Here is a 26,507-nt window from a genome sequence, read left to right as displayed (position 1 = left end):
ACCTCCACGTTCGCCATACTTGCCTGTCAGTTTACTTATTAATTTAGATTATGTCGTACAAGAGCTAATTGCCACGAAACGTTAGACGGTTAAACGAACGAAATTCTTACGCCAGCGATCTAACCAGCAACGCGTCCAGGCCTGTTTAAAATAAAATTCTCCACGATCGGCAAGTCGAACGTCATTTTCATTAAAAACATGATGGTCTTGTCGATAAGTTTCTACGTGTATCTATAAAGAGACGGGTTGTATATTAAATAGGGAAAAGTGGTGGGGAATTATTTTAATTCATTCGCCATGATAAGAAGCAGAGTATATCGAATAAACCAGTATAATTTCTATTTGAGAAATTATACGCGTGGTAATAATATTTGTAGCGTATAATCGCATATATAAATTGTTTGTACAATGGAGATTTATAGTTTACAAATTATGCTTTTGGAAAATATATAATTTAGAAATTATTTTATCGTAATGCTCGAATAGAACGTAATAATTCTAATTGTATCAATAAAATGAATTATCAAAGTGAATGTCAATATATTACAAGAATCAAATATTTATGCAATTATGATATTTATGCAATTTAATGTGTCCAAAAATATAACTAAACAACTCACATTCGTAGCATCTAACTACGTTCCAAATAATTACACAAATATTAAAGTAATAACGCGAGTACGTATCTTACGTTGAATATTCTGCATTATTTTTACACCTTCGAATTTCTCATCTATACATAAATAAAATCTGCGATCCACTCAAAACACTGTATTTAAAGAAACTGAAGAAAAAGACTCAAGTGGAAGACTCACGAGTCGTTTCCTATTGGTCGACGAGGATTTGGAGGGGTCATGGATTCCGACGAACGAGGTCTGGTTGCCTAAAATCTCACGATTAAGTCGGACAGGGAACCCGAACTCACTCACGAACCTTCTGCTCTCCTAATAAAGTGATACAGTTTATTGGACTTCTTCAAATCGGAATGCGGTGTGAGTGACACGATTATCTTCTTCGGGGAAGCATCTGTCGCTCCACCAACTTCTTCTTGTCATTGTTATTGACAAAAAGTCATTGAGGAAGCCAAGTATAGTATTGACGATATACTTGCGAGACGCGTGCTGGCACGTGCGTTCCTTTCTATGTAACTCTATATATACGTATATATGTGTGTGTTACTTAGGCTGAGACCAACCAACTGTATTTTTATACTACGCTGATAGACTCACTATGCTTGGTCGGCAAGTGCCAGCCGAGTGGGCAGAAAAAATGTGTCGCAGAACTAGAGTCGAGTTCCGCGTGAGTCACTCAGAGAACACCTCTTCAGTTTAGCTGACGCGTGCCTTTTTTTGTGTTTACATAGTAGCCCGTAAATGTGTTCGAACGTACATAGAAACTTTTTATACGAGTATATTAGGCGCGTAAAAAGGTTGTTGAAATTTCGTCGACGCCAGGGAAGTCTCCTTTTGTATGTCAGTTTAACGCTCTGGCGAATATTATTCCGGTGTATATAGATATGTTTGATAAAATGTACATTTTACAAGAATGGAGAAAGAACTGGCGGAAGTTTCAATGATATACTAAATATAAGTCAGAATACAAGCGTGCTGCCATAAACACAGTATAATGTCCGCTTTATCTGACGCACAGTGGATATGAAGTCACAGTATAGTATAGTAATGACGTCAACTCGATTGACGTCACGTATAAAAGATCCACGAGAAGCTTGGAATTCACTTAATCGCAATACGCATCGGTTATACGTACAAAATGCCAGATCGAAACGTTTCCATCTCTTATTTGAAACTTCCTAATTTACCAGCTGCGAATAGCTAGCGAAAGCTATATTTTAATAAGACAAAGATTGCCCATGTAATAATTTATATATAGGCACTGTTCACGATGACAAAAGAATTAGAATAATTCTGCAGATGATAATAGAAGCTGTCGACGATTTAGGCGATATTTAAAAATGAAATAATTTTAAAGAAATCGTCTACGTGAAACTTTTCTAATTCGCGTGCATAATTAGTTACACTAAATGTAAATAAATTAGCATCAGCTGCGAAGTATAATTACATAAATACTGTCAACATCGCGGATCATTACAGATGAGGATAGATCAGCAAGAGAAATTGGAAAAAGAATATGTAATTTGTTATAAATTATTTAGATGATCTCATAAATTATTTATCTGTTAGCTTCACCAATGAATTAAATCAATATTAACCAAAATCGACATTATCCACGGAACCAACTATCGTCAATCGCAAATATATCACGCAAACAATGTTTCAAATTTATCGTTCGCACGCGCCTTATATCCAAAGGGTACAACCGAGTACCTACTTTATATTTGAACACACCGAGCGTCAAATATCATTGAAAATCATTTCCTACCCCCCGCCCGCCAAAAGGACGTCTCCACTCTTAACTAAAATATTTCCAATTGATATAAAGAAACATACAGAAGCAAAAAGGCGAGCGGAAGGGCAGGACAGTCGAAGAGGCCATTGCCGCACTGCCTAAAACGGCACCAGAGTGATCCTCTTGGCAGATTCTGCGACCCTGGTAAGGCTGTCAGCCAGGCTCATTTTTTCTCGGGACAGCCGAAAATTATTATCCATAGTCGAAGGATAATGGCCCTCGATGTCCTCCAGCTGAGCAAGCTCGATGGCGAGAAAGCTCGCTCGGTTTGTTGCTTTCCTATTACAAAGTGGTATTTAACTCGCCTATGGCTGATCACGTGGGTGAAGCTACTCGAACGTGTCCGATCGCGTGCCAAGTCCTCGGTTTCTAGTCGCCTAATAAAAAAATAGCCGCATTATCGATCTTCTGCCGATCGACTTTATCGTCACGGTTCGAGGTTGACGAGCATGGGGACCTCTGAGACGACTATGCTGGCCTGATCCGTGTCTCCTGTTAATATACATATCTGAGATGAACGTACGAATTCGCTTCGCTTGTGAGCGAAACCGTCAGTCAGCCACCTGCTGCTCGAAAATTGTCTCGGATGAAATTTCATCCGACACGAATTTCGTTGCAACGTTATCGCCTCGTTAACGACACCGTCGCAGTGCTGTTTACAATTTCGTTGCTTTCCGCCTAATGGGATTTACGAAACGTCCTTAAGAAGGACGTAAGTCATATTGTTGAGTCATATTTTTTGTAAGCGGGCAATTTTTCACTTCATTAGGATATTTTGAGGTGATTAGGCTAATTACATGTTCTTGCTTCAATACCAATGTATTTTATTTATGGTTCTTGAGTTGGGTAGGTATTTCTGTCAGCCTTCTGAACCAAAGTATTTACAACCATAACATTAATTATTAATTGGTTCTATATAAGATATATTGACGTCATGTCATCTATCTTTGCAAAGCTCGTATTTTTCGCTCTATCGAATCAATTGCAATTATATTTTATTCAAATAATTGTATTTATTCATAGCCAGCGAGTAGCGTAGAAATTAGAAAAATCAATAAAAATCGATTCATACTGAACGTTCAAAAAAGAAGAAGGCTTCCAATAAGGTGGATAAGAAACAACTAGGGTGAAATTTCGCTCGTGGTAACATGACATCCTTTAAAAATGCCAATTTGTAGTTCTTTTTATCACATATGTTTGAAACCTCGAACTTCCATTTCTGCTAACATGAATATATTTATATGTATACATATATATATATATATATATAGATAGACGGATTACACTGTCAGCCTCGTCGTAGACAGGTTTCTAACTTGCGTAATAGAATCTATCACGGAAGCTATTCTTATCATAAATCTGCCGCCGATAGTGGAAGCAGCGTGTGTGTCGTCTTCGAAGGACGAATCGAACCCTAAAGAGTTGCACACGTGACATGTTAGCCTGTTCTTAAAACCAACCAAATTTAGACCGTTCAAAGGGAAAGGTCTGGAAGCAAACCCTGGCGAAAGAGTAGGGGATACGAGAAGATCGCCTCCATCTAATTTTAATTATAAGACACGCTATTTGACCAAGTGGACAAGTCAATAGTCCATGCCAGACTCAGAGGCTTCTGTTCGCCTGATAAGTGGTCAAACGAAAACATTTGTCAGCCAATGAAACGGAATAAATTATCCCTTTGGTACTCACCAGCGCGTACAAAGTAGCATTTTCCTTTCTTTTTTTTTATTTTTTTTTTTTTTTTTTGAGGAGGGGGGTCATATGTTATACTTTGTTATCACTTCGCAGAGTGGTAATTAAATATGTTAATGGTAATTTAATATCGTTTCGAGGGGTAATCGGATAATTTCGAGAAGTTAAGTTGATTTTAACCGAGAGATTGTGTGTAGTTTATTTAACGGTGATAAACATTTCATAATTTTAGCTGTAACTCGCTTGATAATTTTATTACTGCAAAATAATTTCCCCATGGAAATGGAAAATGCCTCGTTTTACTGTGTACGATTTTAACGAATATAAAGTATCGATAGGTAATAACAACCTATGAAATTTTTTCGAAAATTATTTTTATATCTATATATATATAATACAAAATTTCAAGCGTAATAACATAATTCATTTCATATTACACCCATTAAATTGAATATTAAACATTGCGAATTGTAAACTACAAATTGTAAAATCCTGTTCTACGTTGATCGATATTTGCAACAATGTATACTTAACTGTACTATCGTATACGATATTATAATTAAACCGCGTATAGTATGGAAAATTTGCAGATGCAAAAATACACAGAAAGCACCTAATAATCGTGAAATATGGGAAATAAGCCACTGTCTAGAATATCTAACAGGTGTATAAGATACTAACGATAGGTAAAGCAATTTTCTACCTAAATTCTATATTTTTCATTACATCGATACAAATACGAATATGCATGAATATCATCGGTCTAATTACAACTGTTTGTGCTTAGATACCATTTACGCGTAACGACTAACCAATCGAGGGAAATTGAATCGTTAATTGAAAGGGCCATTCTCTGACAATATTTACTGTCGCTCGCAGGTCGCCAATTGACGGTGTTCAATAGTCAATCGACTATTCAAGTTGGTGGTCGATGGAATCGCAACAAAGGCAGAGTAGAGAGGTCGTTCTTGGGCATAATCGCCGGTCTGGTCGTAAATGGCGCTCGAATTTTGGAACTCGCTGCCGCGAAGGATGGAAGAATTATCACCAGAGGAGATGTTCAGTTATTACCTCCAGGAAGTCTGCTGGACCGTGCTGCTCCGTTGCAGAGGATGCAACAGGTAATCAAATTTCCAACGATATTTTACGCAGTCGTTGGTCAGGGAAATTATGCACATGATGATGGATGCCTGGAAAATTAAACGTAGAGAAATGGCATATAGAAAAATTAGAAAAATGCAGAGGATAATATAGTTGCTCACCTGATTTATAGTTACTTGTTTCTAACAAATTTGACGAAGATTTGTCTGGTTATTTAATTGAGTTGTTGTACTATCTTCTATTAATTTCGAGTCTTGCGATTTTCGTTAAAAGGATTACGTAAAGTATCGTAAACGACGATTATGTTTTACACGGAAAGATATTCTGCTTTCGAATTTTGTTTATGTCTTTTAACTAGGTATTATTCACTGATAAATCATTCGCTAGCAGTGTTATATATAGATATTGTCGTGCGTTTATAGCGCGTTCATCAGTACGTTATATAATCGTAATTAATGATCTGTAACATCAGTTTGTGTAAATCGTTGCGAAGTCCTGGGCTTAATTACGCTTACGAAGTGTTTACTCGTAATAACCGAATCCTATATTAGATGTATGAATATTAGAATATAGATATGGATAATAGAAATTGGTGATTCATAAAAATCTCTCTCTAGCAACGTACATAACTTTTACCGTGTGCTTTAATAAATATGAATATCACATTGAAGATAATGCTTCCACGTGTTCTAGTAAAATTAAACTGCCTTAAATTTCCAAAGTGAAACTGTATTTTACCTAATACTTTTAATAATCATATTGTTAAAAATATTTAATTACCTAAAATATTAATAGCCTAACGCAGACCCTAATGCTTGTAATAATAATATTGTTAAAAATATTTAATTAGCTGAAATATTAATAGCTTAGCCCTGACCCTAATACTTCTAATAATAATATTATTATTAAGACTATTATTAAAAGTATTATTATTACTCTTACTAATATTATTATATGTTATTTAATAATAATTTTACATACTATTTATATACTATTGAATAATAAAATAATAATAAAATAGTAAATAAAAGTAAAAGTAACTATTACTTAACAATAATATTATTATTAGGACTATTATTAAAAGTATTATTATTACTCTTACTAATATTATTATATATTATTTAATAATAATTTTATATACTATCTATATACCATTTAATAATAAAATAATAATAAAATAGTAAGTAATTGGTAAAAGTAACTATTATTTAACAATAATATTATTATTAAGACTATTATTAAAAGTATTATTATTACCTTTACTAATATTATTATATATTATTTAATAATAATTTTATATACTATTTATGTACTATTTAATAATAATAATAATAAAATAGTAAATAAAAGTAAAAGTAACTATTACTTAACAATAATATTATTATTAGGACTATTATTAAAAGTATTATTATTACTCTTACTAATATTATTATATATTATTTAATAATAATTTTATATACTATCTATATACCATTTAATAATAAAATAATAATAAAATAGTAAGTAATTGGTAAAAGTAACTATTATTTAACAATAATATTATTATTAAGACTATTATTAAAAGTATTATTATTACCTTTACTAATATTATTATATATTATTTAATAATAATTTTATATACTATTTATGTACTATTTAATAATAGTATTAATAATAATACTATTATTATTAATAGTATTAATAATAATACTATTATTAAATAATACATAATAGCATTAGTAAAAGTAATTAGTAAAAGTAACTATTATTTAATAATATTATTATTAGTACTATTATTAAAGGTATTAGATATTTACAAATTGTTATCGATTATTCAACAAAAATTACGTAATTTACTTAATATTTTCTTCCTTCATATTAGCAGAAACAACGGTCCAACGCTCGAACGGAATATACCTTTTTACTCAGTACGACGCAATAAATTTTCATATCTCTTTTCCACCGCAGACGCCGGCGTCCGGTTTCCCAGGCGTCATGGACGACCTCATATTTTCCGGTGCCGGAAGTGGTTGCGCCGCCGACGACGAAGACGAAGAATGCACGCCAATCTACGAGCCTGGTTCCGGTAAGTGTAAGTAACATTTCCAAAGGCCGTAAGTAATTCCTTCTGCACGCCTGCTCGCGGAGGAATTTCTTCTACGCGCCTAACTCCTCCTCTATCTACCACATATTCAGATTTTATATATATATGTGCGTGCACGTTACACCAACTTCTGCTGCAACACGTATGACAAAGTTAATCGCACGATATTTTCTGTTTTGAGAGAGAACAATTACTCACTGGGAATTGCCAGTCACGCGTCCACAAATCGATCTGCTCGACGAGACAATCTCACCTAGCCATCCGATCATCTGGTCATCTGGTCCAATCGCATGTACATTCGCAAAATAATTTCCATCTCGATGTTATTGCTAGTCGCAGAAAGTTGCACCAGCTATTCCGAGCATCTATTAATTAAGAGACACGTTCGGAGATCGAGGAGAACAAAATGGAAAGAAATTGAGAAAGAACATAATTTCGCATGCGTGAACTGAAAATTAAAGCTGAATAGCCAAGTATACATATAGACATATAGTGTATACATATAGATATAACTAATTTTTCATACACGACGAACGAACTCGAACGTTACATCGTTCGATCGGTTGTATCGTGGCGAGTAAGAAACGTCCTCACAGCTTTTCGATTCGATCCCTCGTTTTCGAGCTATTCACGAAAAATTGCTTTCTCGCTAGTGGTCGTTTGGCCGCTACGTTACTATATAAGAACGCAACAGACGACATCTAGCGTGTAGTATGAAAGGAGAGACGTTTAGCACTCCCCTAGACAAGGATGGAACACATATAAATGGTAAGGCACAGGTCGCCTTTCGGTGGCTCTTACCAGATTTTTTTTTCATTAATTGCAACGCGATGCGACTAATTGTTCGACGTAAATTGAAAATGAGATTCGATGAGAAAAACGAGGAAACTTAAATCGAAACGGAATTGAAATATAACGTTGGAAATTTGGTTTTGGTATCTCTTCTGTTCGACGATATTATTTATGAAAGTGCTATCGATCGTAGTTGGCAGATTTTTCGACAAATACGTTTTGCAAAGCAATTTATTTAAAATAGAAATGAAGAAATGAAATCGACGGAGGGACAATATTTTGACAGAGTTCGGCAACTACGGAATCTCTGTTATCTAATATATTATTTATGAAAATGTTATCGATTATAAATGTCGGGAATGAAATAAAAAACATCGATGTGACAAGTCGAGATGATAGGAATATTTCGTTATTTGTTTCATCGATGATCGTTTTCGCACTTGTTTATTTTTTCAAATACTGTGATCATTTATAGAAATCAATCATTTCGAAAGCGCAGAACTCTCGTCATATAAATTTATCGTTCTTGTTCCGAATGAATAATACTGATAAATTACTTGAAATATAAAATACACGACATTTTATCATAAACAGCGATGCTGTGCAAATGCAATTTCCACCGGCCCTCTCAACATCACGTACATCGACGTAACATTTCGTTAAATAATCTAACTGTCATTTTCAGTTATCCCGTCATTACGAATGGAAAAGAAACGTGCATTAAATCTGCCCATCGCTTAAACCCTCGATCAAACACGATTTATAATTATCTCGAGACAGACCTAATTATTTCAAACGTCGATTATACGTACATTCGGAAATATGTTTGCAGAAAAATATCGATAAACGCTAATTACTTATGATGTATGCGTACAAACATTAGAATATGCTGCTGACAGCTTCTGCGGATTATTTTATCTCGTATGAACTTCCCAGATATGTTTTTCACGATTAATATGCTTCGTTGAATTAATTACACTGCGTTACGATAACTATATTCTTGGTAATACTCGGTGGTAAATAGCAAAATGCTATTTCAAAATATATTGGTTTGGCAACTAAGTGGTTGCTGATGTTGTCATTAAGTGGTAATTATAAGATCAGCAATCACTTAGTTGCCAACAAAATAGTCACTTCGATAGCAAATTCATATCACAAAATATCCTCATTAAGCGATAACTATATTCTTGATAATACTCAGTGATAAATAGTCAAATGCTATTTCAAAATATATTGGGTTGGCAACTAAGTGATTGCTGATTTTGTAATTACCACCTAATGTAAAAATCAGCAATCACTTAGTTGTCAACAAAATAGTCACCTCGATAGCAAATTCATATCACAAAATATCCTCATTAAGCGATTACTATATTCTTGGTAATACTCAATGGTAAATAGTCAAATGCTATTTCAAAATATATTGGGTTGGCAACTAAGTGATTGCTGATCTTGTAATTACCACCTAATGTAAAAATCAGCAATCACTTAGTTGCCAACAAAATAGTCACTTCGATAGTAAATTCATATCACAAAATATCCTCATTAAGCGATAACTATATTCTTGATAATACTCAGTGATAAATAGTCAAATGCTATTTCAAAATATATTGGGTTGGCAACTAAATGATTGCTGATTTTGTAATTACCGCCTAATGTAAAAATCAGCAATCACTTAGTTGCCAACCAAATAGTCACTTCGATAGCAAATTCATATCACAAAATATCCTCATTAAGTGGAGAATCGCCTCGCATAATCATTCGAATGTGCCATAACGCAAACGAAATTGGCGATGAATTTTTTCTAAGAAATCGATTGCGAAAATATCGTCGATGAGATATATATCTCTGTAGGTGAAAATAATAGCGGAACCGAAAGAGGCCAAACGAGAACACACACGCACGAATGGGTTCGCATATCGCATGGCATGCCACCTTTTCGTCTTCATGCTTGCCCGGTTGTATCTTCGATTCATTTGCATATTTAGGATCCCTGGCTGGCGCCCCTCCTTTCTCTTTCCTTCGTCGACCTCCTCGTCTTCTCTGGCAGCCGGCTCGGAAATCTTCTCCGGCTGACTAAAAACTGAATTAATACGATCCCTTTAATAAGTCGACGCGCACCGATCGTCACGATATTACGAAAGCAGCTAATAACAACTAACAGCTGGCGCCGAGTAATTTTAGAAGCGCGATATTTCCAGCGATAATACCGAGTCACCAAGTATTTAAAGCATTGTACCACAGAAGAACGCATTTTTCTTCCTTTTCTTCGTTCCTTTTTCTTCTTTTTTTTTTTTTTTGTACATGGTAAAAGTAGATTCAATAATAAGAATTGTAATATTTACCTGTGCGTTTTTCATTGTGCATTTTACGTGCAGTGTTTTTTCGTTTGTTAATGTGGCGCATTTTCGAGGAAGCTTCCCGCGGGAAATTTTAAGCAATTCGAATTTACACGCATACGAGCGCGGTATAGTTTAAGGGGTTTTACTGAGAACATTTCGCAAAGGTATCGACACAACGTTATGAAACATAATACAAATGTAATGTAGAAATTCGTCAATGATTAAATACAATACGATATGCGTTAATAATGACGATACGTGAAACAATATATTTCTGGAAATAGACAGAACGTTTCTAGAAATTGTACAATTGAACGAAAGGTTGAAAAGATAATTTCGAATGCACGAGATGAAACATATTCCTGTTGATAATCCTTAGACGTAGATTTCTGCTTTCAGAATAAACATCTTTATTATTTCACCGCGGTATTTGATAATAGTCTAATAATCCACTTGACAAAATACCATTTCTCTGTTTATTTTCTCGAGGCAGATCAAGTCCGCCTGTAATTAATGACTAACGTAACACAGCTTAAAGGTTAAAGCTATTTAGGGCCACGGTTATAAAACTTACCCTCACACTTGGTCTAAATATAGAATTAAACGAAACGTCGATAAACATTTTTACGAGGACGGAAATTTTCCTCCATGTTTTCATTTTCCATATAAATATACTCTGGTTTTTAACATATTTTCTAGTGTCGGTAGATTACGATAATATTCCATGAAATTAGAAACTACGCTTTCCTTCCAAAGCGATGCATAGTGTAAACCTGGAAACACAGTGAGTTGGAATATTCCAAAAAATATAGTCGAAATACTAAATGAATTATGCGTATGAATTATACGATTTAGAGATTGCAATTACGTCTTCTGCCTGAAATAATAAACAGCGTGAACGCGCAAGTATGAAGAAAGGAAATGTTAAAATAAACCAGACCAAAGCGCCATACGAATCAACTATAGCTCACGATTACTCGTAACTCGATATTCACACCATCGTTATATCTTTTGCTGCAACAATAGCGCGAATTACGTCAATTACACCCGTTCCAATTGTACCCTCGACCATTCGATCGTCCGATCCAATCGTCTCTCGAATCTTGAAGAAGAATAAAAAAAAAAAAGAAAAACCTCTCCACTCACGGGTTTGATACAACCGATATCCCGATCGCCGGGTTAATAATATCATTATTCCCACTCGGAGCCCGTCGATGCCTGTCATCCATCGAGCCAGGATCAGCGCGCGTAGCCCGGAATGATATGGTTGAAAATGAAAAACCGACCACGTTCCCGTGGCAACCGAATTGAAAGCTGAAACGAGCCTGATATCGGCCAACAAAATTCCCCAATCAAATACGCATTCTATCTCCATTATCGGCCCTTTCCCTGCGCCACCGCCGCCAGCCGGGTAACCACATTTTCGTTTTCCGTTACACCGATGACGCAAACCGTGGCGAGAACCACGCAATCGTACGGAAATTATGCGAGCGTCGCATGCCATCCTACGCAATTTCAATAATCGTTAACCCCACTTTCTCTCTCCTTCTTCACAGACGACATAATAACGCCCGTCTACGTCGCGCCAACGAGGTCGCCGACGACGTTCAGGCCGAAGCATCACAAGGAGGACCTTCAGCGTCCGTCGTGCGACGACGAGGAGGACTGCGAGGAAGGCTCCGGGGAACCCGTCACCACCGAGGAGATCTTCGTCACGTCCGCCACTGGTCCGTTTCATTTCCTTCTGTATTTTCTTTTTGTCGGTTTCGTGCGATTTTCTTGCGTTTACTTTGATCGTATTTTACTCGTGAGCTTGCAGCTATGGCCTGGTGATCGTTAACCAAAGGTATTAATCCGACTAAACATTCGTTAAACGTTCCTGTCTACGTGGCAGAATGACCAACGACCATACCAGCGGTGGATTAACACTTTGACTGCCACGCCGAAAACACGTGTTTCGCTCAGGAAGCCACGGAAGTATTTTCATTGTTCATATAATGGCAAAATAATAATAAATCGACGACGTTCGAGCTGGCGAATAAATCGGTGCGCCGTTCAGGATGGCAGCTAAGTCGGTGCATCGTTCAGGATGGCAGCTAAGTGAGTGCGGGTGGTTCTTCAAACGTTCGAAGATCTTTAGACGCTGATTAGATATTTTTAATAGCTTCGATTATTTCGTTTCAGACAAATTCCGTAGACTTGTCGTTCATTCGCTACAAGCTTCTGCCACGGTGCTATTTCCTATCGGATGTGACACGATCGATCGTCATCTTCGCATTGCAAACGTTGCATAATCGTTGGACATCCTTCTCGAACAAGGAAGCATATGTGAAATTCATACGACCAGTTCTTACGACTCTTTAATGCTTCTTATCAAACCTTTCTGATAAGGCTCTTATTACGCAAAAATCTTCCCTCCTATGTACTCGCCCCGAGCTTTCACCTCTGCAGGAATTTCGCCCGATTTTTCTCTTTCTTTTCTCTGTTTTCTTTTTCTCTCTTCTTTTTTAGTTTCCCTATTGTTTGTTGCTTTTCGGAACACTTGATTTGCCTATACTCACAACGAACCATACTATCCCAGGTATTGATCCTCCGCGCATAGTTTCCTCTCGTTCACTTGCTAGTATGCGCTACGTGCTCATGCAGGCGGAGTATTTCCAAGACTCGTGTGGTTTTCCGAGGCTCGACGCGCCGGAAATTCGTCTGATGGTCTTTTTCAAGAGCCACGGTTTTCGTATTCCGTTCGCAATGGCTTTACAGAGCATCGTTGATGAAAGAGACTTCTTGTTTAGAGAATGCTCGAGAGAAGTTTCCATTAATGCGTATCTAGTTGGAGAAACATTTCCTGCGCACGATTCTGTCACTCGACCCAAGTACTCCTTTTCTATTACTGTCGTTACATCTCTGCATCGTTCGACGATGCTTCTTTTCTTCTTTTGCTTCCCACTCCTCGTCTCTTTCTAATTCCGCCAGTTCAAAGACGGTTCGAGCATCATTTACGAAGCTGTTGTTGATAATCTCTTCGAGCTTCTCTCGTCTGCAGAAATAGAGCCGCGATTTTTTTCATGTTAGAAACGATCTCTCTTGCTTTATGCAGGTCAAGGTGGAGTACGCGTAATTAAAAACTAAAGGAAAGAATAGAAAACAATTGCTTTTAGTCGATTCTAGTAGAACGATATGAAAATATCAGACGATTAAAGACGCGCCTTTCTGTACAAGATATTTTAGCAAGCGTTGTATTCTTCGTATCTTCGTATCATCTAGAATTCATTAAGGTGAAACAATAGATTCGACGAACGTCGAAAATCAACTATTATGTGTACAAATATCGACAACGAAAGTTGCCCGCCGAACAACGTCGAGGATCGCGCGCGATGAAGAACGGTCGATGAAAATCGCAAGCAGCCTCCGGTGACGTTCCTCTGCACGCACCACCGCATTAATATTTATTGCTAGCCAGGTAGAATTCGCTGTGGAATCGTCTACCTTCCTTTACGCTGTTCGTAATCGAAGCAAATCGAGTTCGTCGAGCTTTGAAACCATTAACGTGAATAAATGAGAAAAAGTGGGAAAAGAAGCTAACGAAACAGAAAGAAAAGAAAGAAAAGAAATGGAAAAATGGGAGAAGAAGATCGAGGCACGCATGGAAACTCGTTATGGAAATACTTGGCCCGTGGGCGTCCTCTTCATCTGCATATCCCTCAACTTGATGCGGCGAAAGCTCCGCCAATCCCCACTGCCACTGGTTAAGTTGACCGTCACGAAAATAGCACTCCCCCGTTCGACGAGATCGTTGATGCGACTTCTTTTCAGTACGCCGCTCTTCATCGCGGAATAGGAAGCTCCTCTTCATCGCTCGCTCGCCGCTCGTTTATCACGGTTAAGGCAATTTCGCGTCCAACGTCGAGCAAAACGCTCGCAACAATCTTCGTGAAGTTCGTTTCTCCATTTTACTATTCCATTTTATCGTCTTATTGTTCATTTTTATTCGCCCGATTCACCTTCGACGAAATCCTGATTCGGCTACTTTATCACGCGATCGAAGCTCCGCTGCAACGTAGCTTCAGCAAGTTTGACTAGTCTCGTTGAAGTAATTGTATCGCGTAGGGAAAAATTGTAGTGTAATTTGGTCGAATGGTAGCTGCCGATCGATGGTTTTATGGGCTTCTGCTTCAGATGAACACGACATCGTGTTTCATCTAGCGAGAAAGTTTGGACAGCCTTGTTGCAGTAATTGTATCATACCATGTATGCAGAAATAGTAAAGTAACTTGGTTGGATAATACCTTTCGACCGATGGTTTCATGGTTTCTTGTTTTATCTAAATTCTTTCATCCAAAATCCATATTGTTTCATCTAAAATCGATGTCGTACAATTTTTTGAGGAAGTTTGAAAGTCTTCTAAGAGTAAGTGTATTATACCCTGTATGGGAAAATAGTAGCGTAAAGTAATTTGGTTGGATAGTAGCTTTCGACCGATGGTTTCATGGTTTCTTGTTTTATTTAAATTGTTTCGTCTAAAATCGATGTTCTTTTCGATTTTTTGAGGAAGTTTGAAAGTCTTCTAGGAGTAATTGTATTATACTTTGTATGAGAAAGTAGTAGCGTAAAGTAATTTGGTTGGATAGTAGCTTTCGACCGATGGTTTCATGGTTTCTTGTTTTATTTAATTTGTTTCATCTAAAATCGATGTTCTTTTCGATTTTTTGAGGGAATTTGAAAGTCTTCTAAGAGTAATTGTATCATACCATATATGAAAAAATAGTAGCGTAAAGTAATTTGGTTGGATAGTAGTTTTCGACCGATGGTTTCATGGTTTCTTGTTTTATCTAAATTGTTTCGTCTAAAATCGATGTTCTTTTCGATTTTTTGAGGAAGTTTGAAAGTCTTCTAGGAGTAATTGTATTATACACTGTATGGGAAAATAGTAGCGTAAAGTAATTTGGTTGGATAGTAGCTTTCGACCGATGGTTTCATGGTTTCTTGTTTTATTTAAATTGTTTCGTCTAAAATCGATGTTCTTTTCGATTTTTTGAGGAAATTTGAAAGTCTTCTAAGAGTAATTGTATCATACCATATATGAAAAAATAGTAGCGTAAAGTAATTTGGTTGGATAGTAGCTTTCGACCGATGGTTTCATGGTTTCTTGTTTTATCTAAATTGTTTCGTCTAAAATCGATGTTCTTTTCGATTTTTTGAGGAAGTTTGAAAGTCTTCTAGGAGTAATTGTATTATACCCTGTATGGGAAAATAGTAGCGTAAAGTAATTTGGTTGGATAGTAGCTTTCGACCGATGGTTTCATGGTTTCTTGTTTTATTTAATTTGTTTTATCTAAAATCGATGTTCTTTTCGATTTTTTGAGGAAGTTTGAAAGTCTTCTAGGAGTAATTGTACTATACTCTACATGGAAAAATAGTAGCGTAAAGTAACTTGGTTGAAGAGAGTAACTTTCGACCGATAATTTCATGGTTTCTTGTTTTATCTAAATTCGTTCATCCAAAATCCATATTGTTTCATCTAAAATCAATGTCGTACAATTTTTTGAGGAAGTTTGAAAGTCTTCTAAGAGTAAGTGTATTATACCCTGTATGGGAAAATAGTAGCGTAAAGTAATTTGGTTGGATAGTAGCTTTCGACCGATGGTTTCATGGTTTCTTGTTTTATCTAAATTGTTTCGTCTAAAATCGATGTTCTTTTCGATTTTTTGAGGAAGTTTGAAAGTCTTCTAGGAGTAATTGTACTATACTCTACATGGAAAAATAGTAGCGTAAAGTAACTTGGTTGAAGAGAGTAGCTTTCGACCGATAGTTTCATGGTTTCTTGTTTTATCTAAATTCTTTCATCCAAAATCCATATTGTTTCATCTAAAATCGATGTCGTACAATTTTTTGAGGAAGTTTGAAAGTCTTCTAGGAGTAATTGTATTATACTTTGTCTGGGAAAATAGTAGCGTAAAGTAATTTGGTTGGATAGTAGCTTTCGACCGATGGTTTCATGGTTTCTTGTTTTATCTAAATTGTTTCGTCTAAAATCAATGTTCTTTTCGATTTTTTGAGAAAGTTTGAAAGTCTTCTAAGAGTAATTGTATCATACCATATATGAAAAAATAGTAGCGTAAAGTAATTTGGTTGGATAGTAGCTTTCGACCAATGGTTTTATGATTTCTTGTTTCATCTAAAGACGATATTGTTTCATTTAAAGTCGATATCTTCCGATGTTTTAAGGAAGTTTGAACAGTCTTGTTGAAGTAATTGTAAAGTAATTTGGTTGGACAACAGCTTTCGACCGATGGTTTTATGGTTTTTTCTTTCATCTGAAACCGATATCGTTTCATTTATCGAGAAAGTTTGGACAGTCCTGTTGTAGTAATTGTATTATTCTATCTATTGAGAAATAGTGGCGTAAAGTAATTTGGTTGGGTAATAGCTTTCGACCGATGGTTTTGTGGTTCCTTGTCTCATCTAAAGACCATATTGTTTCATTTAAAATCGATATCGTTCAATATTTTAAGGAATTTTGAAGTCTTGTTGAAGTAATTGTAAAGTAATTTGGTTGGATAACAGCCTTCGACCAATAGTTTTATAGTTTTTTCTTTCATATAAAGTACATATCGTTACACTTTCTCAAAAAGTTCGAACAGTCTTGTTGCAGTAATTATACCATACGTATAAAAAGATAGTAGCCTAAGGTAATCTGGTCGAATAAAGGTTCTCGATCGATGATTATTAATTTAATCTTCGTATCGTTACATCGTTGGAAGAAATTGAAAATTCTATCTTTATTGAAATCCTGTCATATTATGTACAGACAAACCTGATAGTTTTCGAATATGATAGTCTTCTATTTAATCTTCAATTATCATAGGTATTTACAAGACTCTAAATTAGATTGCTTCATTGATAAAACCAATTAACATCTAACAGACGGTTGCGAGTTTGACGACGAAATTACCTTTTTTCCACAACTATTCTCAGCGAGGTGTAATTTTTTAGGACAGCAGACGCTTCGATCGACGAATCCTAGTCGTCGGTTAACGAACCTACCCGGTAGACATATTGTAACTAGTTCAACGGCGAATCGATGGCGAACGTTGTAAAGCGAGCTTTCTGCCTCGCATGTTATGTTTCGTGTGTGCACCGACTTACAATTAGTCAAGGCTGTTTCTTTAACGATCATCGACCCCACGACCACGTCGTCGACTGACATTCCGATTCTAATCGTTTCGTATTCCTCCAGCGATAAAACGAATTCTGCTTCGAAACAAAAGCGAAGCTTTCTAAGAGAGTCTAAGTAGAGTCAGTGCAGTTCTTTTAGAAAAATAGATATTTCCAGTAAAACGAGTATCTTAAACGGAATATCGAAAACACGAAAAATGACAATGTTAGATATTTAGAGTATTTAAAAAGAAGCGAAACAACAAATTACTCGCGCCTCTTCGTTCTCTTCGCTTTCATGGATTCTGCAAGTATTCTCGTGAACTTCGTACCTCGTGAACTCTGCTGAACTTTCCACTGTCGGCAAAGCAAGGCGAGTTACCTCTAGTGTTATACAAAATTAACGCAAGTTGCTAGTTGCTCGACTCAGCTTAATCCAGCCACTTCATCATTAACCACTATCAAACCTACTTCAACCTCGGACGAACGTCAACCGGCCAACTTTTCTTCCTTTAACTTTGCTACGTGCTTTCCATCATCCGACGATCCCTTTAAATTTAGGCGTTTAAATTCAGGCGAACTATCAGACGCGTGATGTTTGTTGAGGATTAGCGGACGAAAGTGTCTCGCAGACTATAGCCAGACCAATTTCACCAGAACCAAATACGTTGCTGCAAATAAATTGCTGCGATACATAAAATCTGTTTGCTTAAAACGTCGTATCTGGCATTTCTCCATCGGCCGAAACATTCTAAAACGCTGGAAATTTCTCGTGTATTTCCAGCTCTTAAACCGAGTCGTATCACCGTTACGAAATTCTGGCTGAATATTTTAATCCTATTGTTCTGACCGGGTTTCTATCCCAAATGAATATTGCATTTCGCTAGATATTATCACGATACGAGTAGCTTGCAAATATAGCATTTTGCAATGCCACTCGTTACACGAATAAAATAAGACACCTAAGAAAAGGATGTCGGAGGGAAGCGAAGAGCAGAGTTAAATGGAGCGAAGACAAACGTGGCAAAGAGTATAATATAAATCGTCAGCTTGGAAGTGACTGAAAAGAACAGGAGAACTATAGCCAGCTTCCAATCAATTCGTCGTAAAAATAGAAGCCGAAGATGAGGACCTAACGATCGTCGATTCTTCGCAAAACCGAGCCATATTCTTCGCCAATTACGAAACATAACGGTGAGGCTTGTAATTAAGACACATCGCCAGGCCGAGCTACAAGCACGAGGCACCCGGTGTCTGAAATTTCCCGGAATCTCTCAACCCGTTTTACGTAAACGTGTCTATAGTGGCGCGTTCGGCACGACGTTACGAAAGGGCAGGGCGAAAAAGGAAAGCAATTAACCGGTCGTAGAGCGGAGTTGTATGGAAACGCGTCGGTATGCGTGCGTGAATGATCGAACGGTTGTCCCTGGAAGCCAGGAAACACGAGTCCCAGAGCGCGGTTGGGTGCTCGCAACGTGGCTGCTGGCCACGCACGCGTGAATATCGCCGGCCTACGCACGCGTAAATATTGTCGGTAGCACGTTACTACCCCATCCCCCTGTTCGAGCCAATCGGATACACGTAATTGCAGCAGCCGGCTGACGCTTCCCTCTCTATCTCTGTCTGTGTTTCTCGTTTCCATATCCGAAAGCAGACTCGAGCTCGGTGGCGTACACGACGGGCCGCGAGTACACGACCAGCCACATCAGCACGCAAACGTCTCCAGGCTCGCCGTCGACATCGACCCGGGACATCGTCACCGACTCCGTCCAGTACAATGTGTCAACCACAGACCTCGAAACCAGCCACGTCAGGTGAGTTTGCCAGTTGCTCGCGAGGACAGCCGCGGCGACGTTGGAACCTCGCCGCCACACGAATTCCGCTAACTCGTCCGGGGTTCGTTGTGCGTGCACGTCTGTCTGCTGCGTTTCCGGCGACACGTCGGTTCCGGCGTCGTTGCTCCGCGCCAATTTTCAACCGTTTCCATCGCCATCGAAACGTATTCCATTTTTCTTCTGACTTTCGCTTTCGCTTTTCTTTCCTTTTGCTTCTTTCTTCTGCTTTTTTTGTTCTGCGCCAGCTGGATGCACACGGTGTACTTTCGTTGCTCGGCCAGAACTTTGGAATCGCTACGGAGTTTCGTACGGGAGGTAGCGTCCTCCACGAGTTTGCAGAGATCGATCTGGGATTTTGGTTTCGATACCTAGGGGAGCTCTTTCGTTGGAAGTTGCTCGAAGCGAGAGAAACTGTAACTACGTGGATGTCTGTAGCGTTAATTTCGAATCGACGATGGAACTCGCGAAGTGATTCCGGCTTTCTGGTTTCTTTTCGTGCTAATGAAGAAGGCACTTCGGTTGCTTTAGAAGCGTGCTGCGAGTCACAGGTTTCCGATCGTTGCCACACGTTGCTCCGGCAAAATTTGAGAAACAATTCTCGGAAAGTCTTTTGTTAAAAATCTGTCGGGGCAAGGGAAATTATTATCGTCGTCTATGTAATGTTTTCATTTCGAAAATAATAGAAGTGAGCAAAGCAATTCCAAAAAAATAATATAATAATTAAAAGTTTAATATATTATTAAAAAATATATTTTTTCAATAAAATCAATTATTTTGTAAATTAATTAAAACAATTAGGCAAACACATACAACCTCCTAATTAATAAATTAATTAAATTATTAAGAAACTATTATATTAATTGTAAAAAAATTTCGAAAATAATAGAAGTGAGCAAAGCAATTCCAAAAAAATAACATAATAATTAAAAGTTTAATATATTATTAAAAAATATATATTTTCAATAAAATCAATTATTTTGTAAATTAATTAAAACAATTAGGCAAACACATACAACCTCCTAATTAATAAATTAATTAAATTATTAAGAAACTATTATATTAATTGTAAAAAAATTTCGAAAATAATAGAATGAGCAAAGCAATTCCAAAAAAATAACATAATAATTAAAAGTTTAATATATTATTAAAAAATATATATTTTCAATAAAATCAATTATTTTGTAAATTAATTAAAACAATTAGGCAAACACATACAACCTCCTAATTAATAAATTAATTAAATTATTAAGAAACTATTATATTAATTGTAAAAAAATTTCGAAAATAATAGAAGTGAGCAAAGGAATTCCAAATTTCTCGTGCTTCACTGGTATTTCACTGGCGATTAGATCGCTTCTCAGATTCTCAGCGTACTTTTTTATAATTATAACAGCTGCCTATATAGCGAGAAACATATCGACAAATTCTTTCAATTTGTACGTTTTATTTAACTATATGATTTTTGTAACGCCGTAAATTTATTTTACGATATTTCTTTAGTTACTTTCGCTGCGAAAACGATAGGAACGAAATGACAGATTTATTGAACTGGGAAAATTAGATATTGTATTATGTACGTTTTTCACGTCGGATTTATTTGACAGAAGTTTCGTCCAGAGATTGCGTTTTATTTTTTCGAAGGAAATGGAAAGACTTGCGAACTGTTCTCGCGCGAGGGAGCTTTTTTTTTTTTTAACCCGCTGTTAAACGACGTATATAACGTGGCTTAACGATCTAATAATAATACGTTGTTCCATATCAAAGGAATTGATTTTAGGGAAACGATAATAACGTGTTTATGAAGTAATCATGCAGAATATCTACATAATTATAATTATTCGGACATTAATTGTCATAGAGCTATGGAATATCTCGCGAAAGCGTTGGTCGATGGTTCAAGCGTTAAAAATATTTGCAATTTGTTTAAAAATGTTTGCAACTTTTAATGTATTTTGTATTTCCTACCGCAGCACGCGCAATTTTTCATAACTTGTCTTTAAGTTTGTAAAAGCGTTTTTAATTATTGCACAAAATCCCAGAGTTACGGAGTTTCATGTGAAATTTGATTCGTCAATTTGATTAATTAAGAGTTTCCACTGATTCATCCGATCGGACATTTAAAACTGGCGGTAGATTTAGCCGCTGGTCGAATTGTTCGAGACGAAATTGATAGTAGCAATAGTGTTCGCAATTTCCTCCATTGCGATCTTAAAATTGGACGAAAGATTAGCAATCATTTGCTGATTACTATAAATTCTCAAATACATTCGCAGAAATAAGTTCTCGTAGCTGATACTTCGAATGATAGTTCGTTTTTGAACAGCGCGTTAACGTAAATTAATGGCCACACGGTTATTACGTAGCTTAAATATTATAGTAACGTCGCATAATCTTCCGCTTTATCAAATTTTCCACGCGCTTGCCGCGAGAACGTCCTCAACGAGGACGACTGGAAATATCTCGATTTTCCTGTATTTTCTTCGCTTAACGACTTCCCTCTCGACGGAGAAATACAAATACCGGTTATTTTCAAAATTGATAGAATCGATAGAAACGTAAGACAGCGGTCACTGAATTTTGGGAATTTTTCAAAATATTAAACCATCGAAAAATATAAATTTTCCGTGAAATTGATAAATTCGAGAATAGATAAAAATTCGGTAAAAGTTGGTTTGTCCGAACCAGTTTTTGTTCACTGTCAGTTAGGCGAACTCGTAACCGGGTAACTTTATTATCCGAAATATTTTCTCCCCTATCGGATAGAGCAACTTGTATCGTGAAAGCGCGATAGACAAAAAATGATGGAAACTTATTCTCAATAAATGGTATTGTTCGAGCTTGCACGCTTCTAATCAGAGTTTGTACCAATATAGCAACTGAGAGAATGTATACAGCATTTTCGACTGGTTTTACATTTACAACTGTTATATTATAGATATTATCTATAAATTAAAAATCTTCAATTTTGTTATACATAAACGAATAATTAACGTTTATTTGTTGCATAAACTTGAAACGTAACTCTGGTTCCGATATGAAAAACGCAAGCAATTTCAGCAACAAAGGAATGATCATTCGTTGACCAGTTGGCTGTTTCTGACGAGTATACTCGTCGCGCGTAAAAGTAGTTACAAATTGCAACATAGTAAACTGCGATAAGTTTGAGTGATAAAATTAAGAAATAAAACGGTCGTTTCGTTACAACTTAATCGTACACACACACTCTGTGTTGCACGAGTATACTCGTCATCGCTTGCACGCTTCTAATCAGAGTTTGTACCAATATAACAACTGAGAGAATATGTACATTTTCGACTGGTTTTACATTTACAACTGTTATATTATAGATATTATCTATAAATTAAAAATCTTCAATTTTGTTATACATAAGCGAATAATTAACGTTTAGTTGTTGCATAAACTTGAAACGCAACTCTGGTTCCGATATGAAAAACGCAAGCAATTTTAGCAACAAAGGAATGATCATTCGTTGACCAGTTGGCTGTTTCTGACGAGTATACTCGTCGCGCGTAAAAGTAGTTACAAATTGCAACATAGTAAACTGCGATAAGTTTGAGTGATAAAATTAAGAAATAAAACGATCGTTTCGTTACAACTTAATCGTACACACACACTCTGTGCTCCACGAGTATACTCGTCATCGCTTGCACGCTTCTAATCAGAGTTTGTACCAATATAACAACTGAGAGAATATGTACATTTTCGACTGGTTTTACATTTACAGCTGTTATATTATAGATATTATCTATAAATTAAAAATCTTCAATTTTGTTATACATAAACAAATAATTCACGTTTATTTGTTGCATAAACTTGAAACGCAACTCTGGTTCCGATATGAAAAACGCAAGCAATTTCAGCAACAAAGGAATGATCATTCGTTGACCAGTATGTTTCTGACGAGTATACTCGTCGCGCGTAAAAGTAGTTACAAATTGCAACATAGTAAACTGCGATAAGTTTGAGTGATAAAATTAAGAAATAAAACGGTCGTTTCGTTACAACTTAATCGTACACACACACTCTGTGTTGCACGAGTATACTCGTCATCGCTTGCACGCTTCTAATCAGAGTTTGTACCATTATAACAACTGAGAGAATATGTACATTTTCGACTGGTTTTACATTTACAACTGTTATATTATAGATATTATCTATAAATTAAAAATCTTCAATTTTGTTATACATAAACGAATAATTAACGTTTATTTGTTGCATAAACTTGAAACGTAACTCTGGTTCCGATATGAAAAACGCAAGCAATTTCAGCAACAAAGGAATGACCATTCGTTGACCAGTTGGCTGTTTCTGACGAGTATACTCGTCGCGCGTAAAAGTAGTTACAAATTGCAACATAGTAAACTGCGATAAGTTTGAGTGATAAAATTAAGAAATAAAACGATCGTTTCGTTACAACTTAATTGTACACACACTCTGTATTGCACGAGTATACTCGTCATCGCTTGCACGCATTTACTAGCCGCATTTACGTTTTAGCTACACGCTTTCCAAACAGATCGCAACTGGTCAAGTCGTTCATTCTGAATTTTTCATTACGTTCCATTATCATACTCGATATCATATTTGAAACGATATCACGTAAACGTTAAAGATGATGGGATATTCCGAGCATTCAGGCGACAGATACTCATAATCACTCGTTTCGAACGTTGCAGTAGCGTTGTGACGCAGAGATCGAGCACCGTGACGACCCAAACAACGACCACGGAGATGACGGACCCACCTCCACCGCCTCCGCCGCCCATCTACCCGCCGATGCCGACGCCGCCGAAGAACAACAACAACAACAAGAGGATAACGTCCGAGGCGGCAGAGAACGCGGCGCTGATAATCGGCATCATAGCCGCCGCATTGATCGCCATCGTGCTCATCATCCTCATCATCCTCAAGTTCAAGAATCGTCCAGAGACCAGCTACAAAGTGGACGAGACGAAGACCTTCTGTCAGGACCCGAACGCTGCGCTGCTCGGCGCTGCTGGCTCCGGCCAGCCGTTCAACGGGCCCATGAAGAACGGCGCAAATGGCAGCAAAGCGAACAAGAAACGGGAACTGATAGACATCAAAGAGTGGTACGTGTAGAGACGGCCAGTCTTCGAGATTCACGCGTCCGCGTGAGTGGCGCACGTGCTCTTGAAAACCTCGTGGCCAGGTGAACACGCGAGTCCAAGAACTTGACGAGGAACGTGTGACAGCCTCTTCTTAGGTCCTTCGTTGGTGCTAGGCGAACTATTTAGCTATTAGTTTTTCGACGCGTTTCTCCACGAACGATAGAACGGGCTGTGTTCCTCGCGGATAAACGCGGCGAACGAGAGAGGAGACTGCGCCCGAGACGAGTCGTCTCGAGCGATCTTCGCAGACGTCGTGATGCGATCGTTGCTCCGCCGGCACACGACCAGACAGCCAGCGTCCGATGACCGTGCGTCATCGCGCTGGCAAGATCCCATCTCCTCCGTGTCTCAGGCGCCGGTCAACTTTAGATGAATCAGCGTTATAAGCATATCCAATGTTATATCGATGGAGGTCGAGCCTGGTCGACGCTGTGCGCGACGATCCTGTCGGCGGAGGCTGCGCGCGTCCAGGATGGAAGACAACGAGCGGTTCGAAGCTCGCGGCGGTGATCGGCGTAACGACGGCACGAGACCGATCGCGTCGAGCGGAAAGGCAGAGGAAGAGCAACAGGCGGATGAAGAAGAAACGCAGACGCGAAAGAGAGAAGAAGGGAAAGGGATAGAGGCACGGAAGGTGCGTTGCGGAAGGATGTATGGAGTGGTTGTGCCGATCGAAAACGTGTCCGAGCGGCGACGGACGCGGAGCATGGCGTTGTTACTCTTCGTCAGAGCGACGCTCGGCTTTAGTTGCAGCACTTTGTCGACGTCGAGCACAGGCGACGCGACTCGAAGCGTCGAGTCCTCGAAATACGAGCGCGCCACTTGCCCGAAAAAGGAAAAGAAATTGAAAGGGAGAGACGAATATTCGTAAAATCAAACTTCTTCCTCGTTGCTAGACACGTTGTTAGTTGTATATTCGTTGTACATGGACAGGTTCGTCGCGCATTAACGATAGCATTCAGATGATCCTCCTTTAGGCGAAGCGTTCGAGAGGAGAAACGATCGTTCGAGGAGACGTAAATTGCGCGCGCCGCGTATTTCGAGGATCGGCAAAGACCAGCAGAGGAAGAGCAAAATTCCAATTCCAAATAGTCCATGAAGCGCGAGCGCAAAGCGACGAGAAAGTGTTGGAATTAACGCGCAAGAACGAAAGTATCAATACGAACGATCCTATCTAGCGATTAATGAACTTATTGTTGTATAGAAGAAAGCAAAAAAAAAATATATATATATATATACATACACGATATTTATCGATTATGTTATGCGTGTAAATTGTTTATTAAATTATAGATTTTATTAACACAACAATGGAAGAGAGCGTGCGGATACGTGTTACACGGTGTGCATGATGGAAACGGTATGAAAGGGATGAGAGATAGTCCGCGTTGTTTTGTTTGAATATAAAGAAGCGACTCGAAGTAACGTCGGTGTATTAGCCGTAAATTTAACGCGTTCTTGCGGGACGCGGACACTGTAAGCTGTAAGTGATCGCGCGCGGAAACGCTCGGAGGACACTGTCGAAATAGTAAATGACACGTAGCCATGCGCAGATCGATGCTTATACGTATACACAGGGTGTGAACGCAGTATTGCCAAAAAAAAAAAAGAAAAAGACAAAAAAACGAATCAAGCTTGACCGGTGTTTAACCCTTTGATGTCCGAAATCGCCAGCGCGCGTTCCTTCCTCGTGCCGCTTTATCTCGATACTTGCGCGGCATAGTCTTTTTATACTCCTCGTGGAAGACTATCGTTGTTTCCTTTGCAGAGAATGATCAGTCTTGTATCCTCTTGCTTGCGCCGCCGCGATGCTTCCTTTCGTTTCGCGTCTCTGTCGGATAGCCTGTCGGATATCCCGCCGCATACCTTGCGAAATGAAAACTGTCAGGCGAAATTTCGCTGCACGTACATCCTCGAACAAAGGGCTGCAAAG

The 26,507-nt window shown here is 37.8% G+C and overlaps 1 protein-coding gene, 1 long non-coding RNA gene and 1 other non-coding gene across 8 annotated transcripts in view; 2 read left to right on the top strand and 1 right to left on the bottom strand.

Annotated features, from left to right (window-relative positions):
* LOC117211790 (neurexin-3-like) overlaps positions 1 to 26,174 on the top strand; it is a 295,832-nt gene extending 269,658 nt beyond the window's left edge. For 4 of the 6 annotated variants that reach the window (XM_033456011.1, XM_033456008.1, XM_033456007.1 and 1 more), the window contains 5 exons: positions 4,999 to 5,240; positions 7,168 to 7,291; positions 11,991 to 12,161; positions 19,244 to 19,403; positions 24,122 to 26,174. In XM_033456011.1, coding sequence (XP_033311902.1) covers positions 4,999 to 5,240; positions 7,168 to 7,291; positions 11,991 to 12,161; positions 19,244 to 19,403; positions 24,122 to 24,545 — 1,121 coding nt within the window. In that variant the 3' untranslated portion in view covers positions 24,546 to 26,174. The remainder of the gene's footprint in view (positions 1 to 4,998; positions 5,241 to 7,167; positions 7,292 to 11,990; positions 12,162 to 19,243; positions 19,404 to 24,121) is intronic. The other 2 variants (XM_033456010.1, XM_033456009.1) reach the window with 2 other exon arrangements.
* On the bottom strand, positions 5,239 to 7,727 carry LOC117211792. Its single transcript, XR_004488331.1, has 3 exons — positions 7,502 to 7,727; positions 7,117 to 7,380; positions 5,239 to 5,309 (listed from the first exon to the last, which is right to left on the bottom strand). It is a non-coding gene; the product is annotated as an uncharacterized LOC117211792 (long non-coding RNA).
* LOC117211820 lies at positions 8,010 to 8,115 on the top strand. The gene has a single exon (XR_004488355.1). It is a non-coding gene; the product is annotated as a U6atac minor spliceosomal RNA (small nuclear RNA).
* Positions 26,175 to 26,507: the final 333 nt, after the last annotated feature.

Source organism: Bombus bifarius, unplaced genomic scaffold, assembly GCF_011952205.1.
Source record: "Bombus bifarius isolate JDL3187 unplaced genomic scaffold, Bbif_JDL3187 scf7180000008244, whole genome shotgun sequence".
NCBI classification, from domain to species: Eukaryota; Metazoa; Arthropoda; class Insecta; order Hymenoptera; family Apidae; genus Bombus; species Bombus bifarius.
This window is presented reverse-complemented; position numbering and strand designations above follow the sequence as displayed.